This window comes from Carassius gibelio, chromosome B5, assembly GCF_023724105.1.
Source record: "Carassius gibelio isolate Cgi1373 ecotype wild population from Czech Republic chromosome B5, carGib1.2-hapl.c, whole genome shotgun sequence".
Classification (NCBI taxonomy): domain Eukaryota; kingdom Metazoa; phylum Chordata; class Actinopteri; order Cypriniformes; family Cyprinidae; genus Carassius; species Carassius gibelio.
Genome location: NC_068400.1, coordinates 19,985,088 through 19,997,214, shown reverse-complemented (window position 1 = coordinate 19,997,214; position 12,127 = coordinate 19,985,088). Strand labels below are relative to the sequence as shown.

The following is a 12,127-nucleotide window of genomic DNA, read 5'->3' as shown; positions in this document are numbered from 1 at the left end:
AATTGTGGCACCTACTACAGATTGTCTATGTGAACTGTTCCAGTGGTTTGGAGCAGCTGGCCCTTCACTTCACTGGCTATTGTAAGACCTAAATATTAGCAGTGGGATTCTTTACATGCCATACATGAAGTGGCCTTTCTACCAAAATAACCCTTTGTGAGCAAGCACATAATATTTCAAAACAATTTTTTCTTCACTTTCATAAAAATAGAATGGAGAAAAATAAGTGTTATTGTAGTACATAGTAAACTAGTTTATTTTGCTACATTGTTGTGACATGAATTATGCATAATTTTATGCACAATTGTATTTTCTAGCTATGAAAACATTAATATTTTTGTTAAATATACCAACAAAAAAAAAATATATATATATATTTTTTTTTAACCATAAATGACAGTAAAGATTTCTGCACAATCATATGACACTGAAGACCGCAGTAATGGCTGCTGAAAATTCAGCCTTGCCATTACGGGAATAAATAACTATTTTAAATACTAACAATTACACAAAATATAAAGAGAGAGAAATAGGCACTCATGCACAACCACACCAACATGTGTGTATATTGATGTATCTTTCTTTATAGCTTTTTTTTTTTTTTTTTTTTTTTTTAGAAAAAAATCAGTAAATTAATATCATTTTAAGAATAGAATTAGAATAGAAAGTGCTCGAGTTGGAGGGTCAAATAAAGATGGAAGAGGTGTTTTTTTAGCCGATTCTTGAAGATGCTCAGATTGAGTTGGGCAGGTCATTTCACCAGGAGGGAACATTTAATGTATGATTTTGTTCCTCTTTGGGAAGGCACAATAATGCACCATTCACTTGCAGAACACAAGCTTCTAGAGGGCACATGAATCTGAAGTAATGAATGTACGTAAAAGGATGCAGACCCAGTGGTAGTTTTTTAGGCAAACAACGCCTTGAATTTTATTCGAGCAGCTATTGGTAGCCAGTGCAAATTGATAAACAGAGGTGTGATGTGTATTCTTTTCGGCTAATTAAAAATTAATCTTGCTGCCGCGTTCTGAATTAATTGAAAAGGTTTGAATGGAATTGGCTGGAAGACCTGCCAAGATAGCACTGCAATAGTCCAGCGTGGACAGAACAAGAGCTTGAATAAGGAGTTGTGCAGCATGTTCGGAAATAAAGGGCCTGATCTTCTTGATGTTAAATAAAGCAAATCTGCAGGATAGGATAGTTTTAGCAATGTGGTCTGAGAAAATCAGCTGATCATCAATCATAACTCAAAGGTTTCTGGCTGTTTTTGAAGGAGTTATAGTTGATGTGCCTAACTTGATGGTGAAATTGTGATGAAACGATGGGTTTGCTGGAATCACAAGCAGTTCTGTCTTGGCAAGGTTGAGTTGAAAGTGATGGCTCTTCATCCAGAAAGAAATGTCTGTTAGACATGCTGAGGTGCAAGTAGCAATCATTGGATGATCAGGATGGAATGAGAGGTAGAGTTGAGTGCCATCAGCATAGCAGTGGTATGAAAAGCCATGTTTCTGAATGACAGAACCTAATGATGCCATGTAGACAGAGAAAAGAAGTGGTCCAAGAACTGAGCCCAGAGGCACCCCAGTAGTTAGATTTTGTGACTTGGACACCTCACCTCTCCAAGCTACCTTGAAGGATCTATCTGAGAGGTAAGACTCAAAAACCACTAGAATGTGTTTCCTGAGATGCCCTTAGCCAGGTTTGACTGGAGGATCTTAACCGTGTCAAAAGCAGAGGTCAGGTCAAGCAAGATAAGTATCGAATCTGCTCTTGCCATTCTTAGGGCTTCAATAACAGAGCCTCTGTTGAATGTCCACTTCTGAAACCAGACTGGTTTTATATATATATATATATATATATATATATATATATATATATATATATATATGTATATGTGTGTGTGTGTGTGTGTGTGCGTGCATGTTTATATAGATATAAAGAAAGATATATACACATGTTTGTGTGGTTGTGCATGTGTCTATTTCTCTCTTAATATTTCTATCTGCATAGTTGTTAGTTATGAATAAAATTTGCAACATTATACACAATCTAGAAAGACATACCAGTTTTATTAAATGCACAGTATTACAAGGAAAATTTCCACTGATTGCAGAGAAGCTTCTCACAGGATGCACAAGCATAAGAGTACTGACACCAAAAGCCATGAGAGATTGAGTCTGCCGGGAGCACACGCTCACACACACACACACACACACACACATTCACTCACAACCAGTGATCCAAAAAAAAAAAATAGAAACGTTTAATTCCAGTTGCCTAAATTGGTGCATTTAACAAAGAAATGTGCAGGATATATTTTATCCCGACATAAGAAAAAAAAACGAAGAGCTTAATTGATCTTAAATGGGCTTATGTTTTCATGTATTGTTTCTCTTTTGGACTGACCGGGACAGTGTAATTGAGATTCACCCGACAGAGCATAAAATCCTGGCTTACAAAATAATGCATAAACAGTGTTCCAGTATGCAGTCACAGTTCTTCATCCGTATAAAATGTTTAGAGCTTTCCAGAAATAAAATGAGGATAGGGGTTCTATTGGCTCTTTCCCCCTGGACGTGTAAAAAAGGAAACGGTAAGCATCGATAATATCAAATTGTTTACTACACAGGGTAAAAGGTTAGTTGATTAATTACACACACACACACACACACACACACACACATATATATATATATATATATATATATGAAGAGTTCAGATGCAAAAGCCTCTAAATGCCATCTGAAATTTTCATCTAAAATTAGGATTTTTATTAAGCTCCTAATGCATAGGTTGAGTCATTTTACTTTAGTGGCAATGTGCAGGTCCTTTTCCAGGCTATTAAAGTGAAATAACTGAACATAAGTATAGAAACTTGATAAAAATCCTAATTTTAGATGAAAATTTCAGATGGCATTTAGAGGCTTTTGCATCTGAACTCTTCATATATATAAAATCAAATCATACTTTTATTATGACAACCACATGAGAAAAGAAAAAAAAAACTTTTTTACACTGTCACGCAAAATAAACAGTTTACACACATATTGCCGGAGACCCATTAGACATGTATTTTTTTCCTTTTACAATGTCACACATTTGACATGATGCCTGTTTGAAACAGAATATATAGAGAGAACATACTATTATATAGACATATATTAGAACTGTACAGAATGGATTATAAAGTACAGGCTGGCTATTAGAACACAGAAATCTGTATAGCAAAAAAAGAAAAAGTAATTTGTTCAACAAAGTCTTCATATAGTCAGTCTGCAACAACAAGAAAACTTGTTAGTATCTTTTTCCTTTTTTTTTTTTTTTTTTTTTTGCAGTGCTTACAATTGTAGGGTGAAAACTACAAAAATATGAGCAGTATATCTATAAAGAAAGTGCAAAGCTCTAAAAGGTCATAAGTCACTGCTCAAAAAGATCATGACCATAATGACCAACAGTTGACTCGATTAAACATTGTTTGACAACTCATGATGTCTCATGTAAAGTCGGCTGTTAAAAGTAGGTCCTGCCAGTGTACTGTTTGGAAAGAATTTGACATCAGTGTACACAGAATGATTGATCCTGCTCGTGTATTTACAGTCTAATTGCATATATACAAACGCTCTCAAAGCAACACATCTCTGGTACTTCACACTCCAAAGAATCAGTCAGTCGGTGCAAAATGTGTTGCTTTGCTGGGGTCCACGAGGAGCCCCATCGATCAGAATTGATGAAAAACATTTACATTGGCAGAGGAGGACAAGTCGAATACTGTAGCCCTGGAGTAACTATAGAAACAGCACTATAGAAATGATTACAGTGGATTCAGAAAGTATTCAGACTCCTTAATTTCTTCATGTTTGTAAAAAAGACTGGATTTCACCTGTGAAAATTTGCGGAATTTTAATTGTGACCTCACCTTCATACTAAAATAAATTTTTCACCTCATTAATCTAAACTCCTTACCACATATAATGCAGTAGTTTAGCAATGACCCTATGAATGTTCAATGAGGGATCAAGCTAGAGCTCAGGCTTGTATCCAAATATAAAAATCTCTTTCCACCAATGGTTCTCATCCAACCTGACAGATTCAAAGGATCTACAGAGAAGATTCTTTCAATACAGAAAAGTGTGAAAATCATTGTCAGAATAATCCATCTGCCATTAGTGGTTCAACCATAATGTTATGAAGTGAAGAGAATACTTTTTGTATATGAATAACACAAAAATAATGAAATGATTCAACAATTTGTCCCCTCTGTGTCTCTCTATGTCAGCATAGCGCCATTTTGGAGAATATGCACAGGCAGCTTATGTTTTGTTGAATAAAGTTGTTTTTTTCTTTGCGCACAAAAATTAATGTTGTTGCTTCATAACTCTACAGTTGAACCACTGATGGCAGATGGACTATTCTGACGATGCTTGACAGTGTAATTTACTTGGCAGTCAATGGGACAGTCACAAGCCTCCCGGTTTTCATCCAAAATATCTTAAATTGTGTTCCAAAGACGAACTAAGCTTTTAAGGGTTTGGAACGACATGGGGGTAAGTGATTAATGACAACATTTTCATTTTGGGGTGAATTATCCCTTTGAGGGTCTGAATACTTAAATTGTTGAGATATTTTTTTTTTTTTTTTTTTTTTTTTAATAAATATGCAGTTTTCACAGATTTGTTTTTGCTATGTGGTGTAAGGAGAGTGGGAAAAAAAATACATTTTATCATAGGGCTACAACATAAAATTTGACAAAAATAATGGGATCTGAATACTGTCTGAATGCACTTTGTAGTGTAATGACAATTGTATTTGTCATTCAGTCCTTTGTAGTCCTCCTCTGGTAACTTGTTTAAGAGGAGTTGAAACACACCGGTTGAATCTGGACGGTCCCTTCATAGGGTCTTCCTGTCATGACCTCAGGGACAGCCCGACTCGAATCATTCTCACATGAACATTTAATTCACAGTGCCCATCGCTTTGAAATGGCCCACAATACAAAGAAAACAAATCGATCATAGATTATCACATACACATATTATTTAGCAGTTATTTCGCAGTTGATACATAAACAGATAATAATAAATAATCTGAGAGCAATCAACTCCAGCTGATCAGGAAGGTCTGTTGTGTTATGAACAACATCTATGGATATACTCCTCAGAAACAGGTCTGAAATAAATCTTCAGTCCATAAGATTGCAACATGATGATGATGAAGGGTGCCTAAACACTAGTTCACTCTTATGTAAGAGAATAGTGGGATGATCAGAATAGTTCGATGATCAGTTATGTGACCAAAAGGGGAGGGAATTTGTACTTTGGCTATAACGCAGGGATCTGTTGACTACTGAGAATCCCAGGGAGGCGGGTTCAATTGTGCTTTCAGAAATCCAATTGGCTTTATTTCCATTTTATTTCAAACAGCTCAGGCTCTTTCCATCCACCCATAATCCAAAGCCGCTTGTCCGATGTAGGTGGCAGGGATGCTGGAACCTATTCCAGCCTCCAGGGTCAAAGGCAGGGAAATATTTAGGATAAATGGCTTTTTCCACACCCTCAAAAACACAAATCTTGCAGATTTGTATCCATCAAGTGTTCCGTCAAAATGTTTTCTAGTGTGTAAGCACCCTAACGTAAAAAAAAAAAGACTGTTACCATTGAAACAAGAACAGCATCTTCCCATTGTTCTTCAAACCTCAGTTAGAGAGACAAGTGCCCTTTGAATCAAAACTATGGCCGGGGAGCCAAACAAAGTCTCAGAAAATAGTTAAGTGCCAGTGCTGGTGACTTTGCTTCTGTACTTACTCCAAACACTCTGTACAACCTCAAGCCTCTTCCGAAGAAAAAAAGGCTTCTTTGTCGCTGTGCTTCTATTATGAAGTTTGCGCTGAGTGAGATGGGGTGCACCAAGATGTCCAAAAACGCCTTTCACCTCAGCATTATAGACATCAAAAACTGGCACAGAAAAGTCTACAATTAGATCCGATGTGTTATGATTGTAACTTGATAGTTTGCGGTATGAGTAGTATCGCGATCTGCAAGTCTGCCAGAATGACGCCAGGGCGTTGTGCTAATGACTGGGTCCTCATCAAGTCCGAATTTTGTCCATCTCGATAAACAAAATGATAAGAGAAAAACAAATACAAACTTTCCTAAACCAAATGACCTTTTTCAAAAAGGTTGTTAAACAAAAGGTCTGCATTGTCTCTGATGCATATTTACAACAATCCGATGTTTCTGTTTTTAGATTTATTTATGGTTTTTAGAAAACATATTGATGCACGATAGATGGACCTGTCCACATGTGGGAAAACTTGAAGCAATGCACACAGTGAACTTTAAGGCCTTTTAGTCTATGTGGTTAGAGTGCTGAAGCATGAACACACACACACAGAGAAGCACACACATCTATATTCAATCACTCATCTCGAAACCATCCTTAACTCCTTTTATACCACACATTCACACACACTTTTCTTACACATATACACACCCATACTGGCAAACGGATCAGCCCAGAATGTCCAAGTAAACAGGCGAGGCCTTGGCTAGGCTCTGGAGCAGGTTGTGGATTTCTCTGATGTTGAGTCTCATGTAGGGCTCCCTCTGCCAGCAGCCCAGCATCAGGTCATACACCTCTTTGGGGCAAGTACGAGGTCTCTGCAACACCCGACCCTGTGTGATACACTCGATCACCTGCAGGAGGCAGCAGAAACAGGGTCCAGAACTACAACTGAACACAGGCTCCACTAAGAGTGCATCAGTCTGCCTAGAAACTCATTTTTACAAGGTACTGGGTTGATACAGTGAGTACTTTTGGGGACAAACCAATCACTCTATGAATAACTGGTATATATTTCTTGAGGACTTCCATTCCTACTTATGAAATACATGTTAGGTATGACTGTTTAAGAGTGATGTGTCTTACCTCGTTGTTTGAAAGCTGGTACCAGGGTTGCTTGCCATATGTGAATATTTCCCAGAGGACCACACCCAAACTCCACACGTCACTCTCTGTGGTGAATCTCCTGTACATGATGCTCTCTGGGGGCATCCAGCGGATGGGCAGCATGGTGTGACCACCCACCTGAAATTAGAGATACAGATGCACATGAATTTATTAAATCCATTTCCTATCGTTTCAATTTTAGTGTCTCCGTAATAAGCAAAGTAAACTAAATCATTTTTAGGGATGGACAATATATCAGCACCTTGTAATCTGCTAATACTGTATGAGATTTAGTTTTTTATTTTATTTTACCTATATTGTGTTCTTGTACCCATTCTCTAACACTCATTATTAATTTTTAAAAACTAAAATTATTATTTAATAACATTGTTAAATATAATATTTAACACATTTTTTAAAAATGAAGATGCATTTTTTTCCTACTGTATATCACTTGTAGCATTTCAAATGGTTGATTTATACAATGAATGTTGGTAGAACTTTTCCTATTCAGCTAAAGGCTAAGCCACACCATACCAAGAGAAATAAACCAATGTCCAGATGACAGTATGCCACTTTTTTTTAAATTCCATGACCCTACAAATGCCGATTCCAACATGTAAAATTGGTGAAAACCAAGCACTGATGAATAGCAACAGACAGGGCTCGCACACATATCTGGCTTAACCCAAAGAACACGTCTGTTGGTAAAGTGTGAATTGGCCTGAACAATCCACATTTTTTAACAAAAACATTAAGCAGAAAAACTGGGACTCAGCATATAAGAATGATTTCTGAAGGACAAATGTAACACTCAAACCTACAGTAATGATTGCTGAAAATGCTGCTTTGCCATAACAGGAATAAATGAAATTATAAAATATATTGAAATAGAAAACAGTTGTTATAATATTTCTCAATATTAATGTTTTACTGTATTTTTAATCAAATAAATGCAGTCTTGGTGAGCATAACTTATTCCAAATACATTTTCTACAGAGTTGTACATACTGTATACTTACTAACTAGAGGATTTACAATAAGTGGGAAATAATTAGGTTACTACTCTTGAACCAGTCCTTTTTCCTAAGTAGTCACATTACTCAATAAATATACTGTAAAATAAAGTGCAACCGCAATATATATATATATATATAAAAAAATAAAAATGGAAATGATCAAATGTAAATCCTCTTGTGTTGTAAATACCAAGACTTATGAACCCATAGAATAGCTTTGCGAGGAACATGAGGAATTCATTGTTAAACTTCCTCTCTATCTCAGCTCTCAAGTGTCAGATGCCATTGGTTCTTGCAGCAGGACTGAATGTGGAGAAGTGTAAACGAGACTGAAAAGGGTATAATTTTCTGTAATTCTGGGTATAATTCTTTCTTTATTGGGTATTTTATAGCATAAAACTGTAGGTATAACCACTATAGTGTTTTTGCCACAATACATTAATTGTTGCAAAACTTCCTAGTGATCATGCAATGAAAAAATCCTGTGTTTTCTATTGTTATACAACAGAGGGAGCTGATATTCCTTCATCTTTCTCTCTCGCTCTCGCTCTCTCTCTCACACACACACACACACACACACGGCTGCTGACACAGCAGAGTGTTTCCGGCTGTGTTGGCAGGATGCAGGTTTGGGAGAGCCCTTGAGTGTCAGATGGTCCGGGCTTTTTCTGGATGAACTCACTGTGAGGAACTGTTGGTTTTTGAGGCACTTTCATATTTACAGTATTTAATCAGCTGTTATATAGTCATTAGTCATAATAAACCATAATAATGAAAGACAAAACAACAGTATATAGTTATATTATCCATTAAGGACATTGCATTTAGCTTTTTTGTGTTCATCCATTGTGTTCATATACATTTCTCAGATTCACAGAAATTAGATTCAACAGAGGTTCAACTGATCTTTCTTTCTTTCTGAATGAAAAAGTCAGGAAACAGAAAGGAGAGGCTGGGATCAGGAAATGACCCAAGCCAGAACTAACCTTAGATTAAACAAGTGCTCCCAGAGAATCTGTGACAGTTGGCTGAACTGCTGGAAAGCACAATGTGAGGAGTGTAACACTGTAGTTTGTGGCATTTTCAAAACAGTGCTCTGTTTGAGCGGCCCTGACTTTGACTGCAATGAGCTTCTGTCATTTGTTGCTCAATATGCCCATGTTTGCATTAACATTTGTGAGTGGGAATGTTCAAGCAAGAATCTGACATGGCCCTGTGGATTATTTTCTGTTTCCCTTAGATTTCCTTCAGTTGTTTGTTGGAACAACCAATGAAAATATAGCATACACATCTGTAATCTTTTCTGATTTGATTCAGAATGCATAAAGCTGCAGTGTGTATCTTTTTGTGCTAGCAGTCAGTTGCAGCAAATGCAACTGCCGTATGTTTATTTTAACAGAATGACACTACAACATTATTTATATAAGACAACATGTCTTTCTTTTTGCACTTCTGTTTTCTGTCACACAGAAATGAAGTGCTGGCTCTTTTTTAAGTAATGCAAATCACAAATAGCAGATTTTCTTCCTGTAAGAGGTACCTGAAGAAAAACGTAATATATTTTCATTTACTAAGATAGAATAGATAATATTCATATTGATAAACAACAAATGCAATAAAAGCCTTTCAGTACCTATACAGGAAGTATTTACTGTATTAAATTTTTATTCTAAGCTGTAAACACGTTATATAATTGTTTGATTACTGTACTTTAAAAAATATCATATATAATACAGTTATGCATTCAGGTTTGTAGTAGATGTTTGGTTCCTTGGACCAAAAGGACCACTGTGACATGGAGATTTCCAAGGCGACTCACACTTACCCTATAGTAGTCAGTGCTGTACACATCTCTAGACATGCCAAAGTCTCCTATCTTGACAAGCAGGTTCTCTCCCACCAGGCAGTTGCGTGTGGCCAGGTCTCTGTGCACGAAATGCTGTGAGGCCAGATATACCATGCCTGCTGCTATCTGCTGAGCAATGTGCAGCATCTGAGGCTGAGTTAACTCCACCAGCAAACTCTGCTGTCCATCTGCCATCAGCACTGCATCTGGGCCATGAGCCCTGTAAGAGAGAAAATGAGAATAGCATGATCATGACTGAATAAAAATGGAGGTCAGAATGTGGAGAGCATACAGACATGTTTTGCTTAGACTTTACAGATCAAATGAACAAGTCCTGTATTGAGATAATCCATGCAAGCTTTTTTTTTTTTTTTTTACATTTTATAATAAGCTTTACAATAAAATATGTTTCTTCTGCAGAAGGATTTTAGTGTGCAGACAGTTTATTTATTTATTTTTATTTATTTTTTCTTGTTTGTCTGGCACCTTGGTGATCATGAGTGCGGTTTAACTCCTTCTTAACATCTTCTGCAGAAGACAAAATAAGATATTTTGAAGACATTTTGAAAAATGTCACACTGGTCTAGAACAACAGAAGGGCAAATGATAGCAGTTTTCATTCATTTTGGGGTGTAACATCATTGTTGGGTGGGTGGGTGTGATAAACACTCTCCTGCAAACCTGAGAAACTTGTTGAGGTCTCCATGTTTCATGTACTCAAACACCATAATGAGAGGGTCGCTTTCTACACACACGCCATAAAACTTGACAATGTGCTCATGCTGCAGGTTGGTCAGGAGCTCTGCCTCTCGGTGGAAATCTGCTCGTCCACTTTCACTGGCTTCCTTCAGAGTCTGTGATATTAGAAAGTGTGATCTTTTATTACACAAGTACCTACAGTAAAGCCTCTTTACGTAGCCACAACCTGAATTGTGCAGAATTTGTGCAGAATCAATGTTTTGTTGTGTAAATATGTCATACCTTGACAGCCACCAAAATCTTCTCTTGGTCAGGAGACAAGTTGTAGCATTCAGCTAAGAACACTTTCCCAAAAGCCCCTTCTCCTAGCTCCCTCTTCAGCAGAATGTTGTGACGTTTTATGTGTTGTACGACTGCAAAACAAGGAACACGCATAGTTAAAACTAGATTTCTCACAATTTCTGAAATCATTTGAGTGGTGTCACTTAGTGATCACTTAGGTGTACTGAGGTGCTGAGGTGAACTATTGATTGATTGAACATAAAAAAAATAGAAGTCTGGAACAAAAAATGAAGGTGAGTAAATTATGGCAAAATTTTCATTCTTGGGTGAACTATTCCTTAAATTGCAATCTGCACTTATTGGCCAGTGTTATTTTAGTATTACTGATTAACATTTTTAATTAGATTTTTTCCCTCCTTTTTTTTTCTTTGTTAAAGTGTAAGTAATTTAGTTGTGTGTGTATATATATAAATACACACACACACACACACACACACACACACACACACATATATATATATATATATATATATATATATACTTTCAACATAAACTTCAACTTATGAAAATTATATTGAAATATTGTTTTTCATTTTTTCCATTGTTGATTTTAAAAGTGTGTTTTTGATTATTTTTAAAAAAGTAGTTAAAATATTTATTTTATATTTCCTTATGAAAGTATGAAACATTATGTTAAAAAAAAAAAAATTGTGTCCGGCATTTTCATGTCACTACCAAAACAAGCGTACAAAACAAGCGTACATTGACTAAGACTGATTTTAATTACACCCCTAAATTTATGACCAGGAAATAACCCTGTGTCCCCCTCTCTCACACATATACATATTCCCCGTTTCACAGACAAGGCTTATGCCTAATGCTAGACTAAAATGTATGTCTGAGCTGTTTCAACTGAAAGAAATTTGCACTGACTGATCTTAAAATATATCAGGACCTTTGTTTTATCTCAAGATGCACACCAGTATTGTTTTTTTTTTTTTCGAAGTACATTCATAAAAATTTTCGAACTGAACTATGGCCTAATCCTGATTTAGTCTAAGCCCTGTCTGTGAAACCAAAACATAATTGTGTCTGTCACTACCGAAAATAAGCAGTCACACCAAAACATGGGATGTTTTCTCAAAAATAAAGTATACAGAATTGATATATATATATATATATATATATATATATATATATAAACACACAATGGTGATGTAAGCAAAATCTTACATAATATACATAATATAATAAGGGTCAATATAACCCTTCTAATTAAATTATTATTACTGTGTTCTGGTAGTGACAAGATTGGAGAGAGGACGAATATTCCAAA

General features: G+C 36.1%; 1 protein-coding gene across 1 annotated transcript in view; it reads right to left on the bottom strand.

Moving 5' to 3' along the window:
* Nucleotides 1–2,051: 2,051 nt before the first annotated feature.
* Nucleotides 2,052–12,127, bottom strand: part of LOC127958034 (BDNF/NT-3 growth factors receptor-like) — a 33,975-nt gene continuing 23,899 nt past the window's right edge. The window contains exons 14-18 of the mRNA XM_052556814.1: nucleotides 10,792–10,922; nucleotides 10,492–10,664; nucleotides 9,790–10,030; nucleotides 6,925–7,083; nucleotides 2,052–6,692 (exon numbers count right to left, since the gene is read on the bottom strand). Of these exons, the coding sequence (XP_052412774.1) occupies nucleotides 6,507–6,692; nucleotides 6,925–7,083; nucleotides 9,790–10,030; nucleotides 10,492–10,664; nucleotides 10,792–10,922 (890 nt within the window). The 3' untranslated portion in view covers nucleotides 2,052–6,506. The remainder of the gene's footprint in view (nucleotides 6,693–6,924; nucleotides 7,084–9,789; nucleotides 10,031–10,491; nucleotides 10,665–10,791; nucleotides 10,923–12,127) is intronic.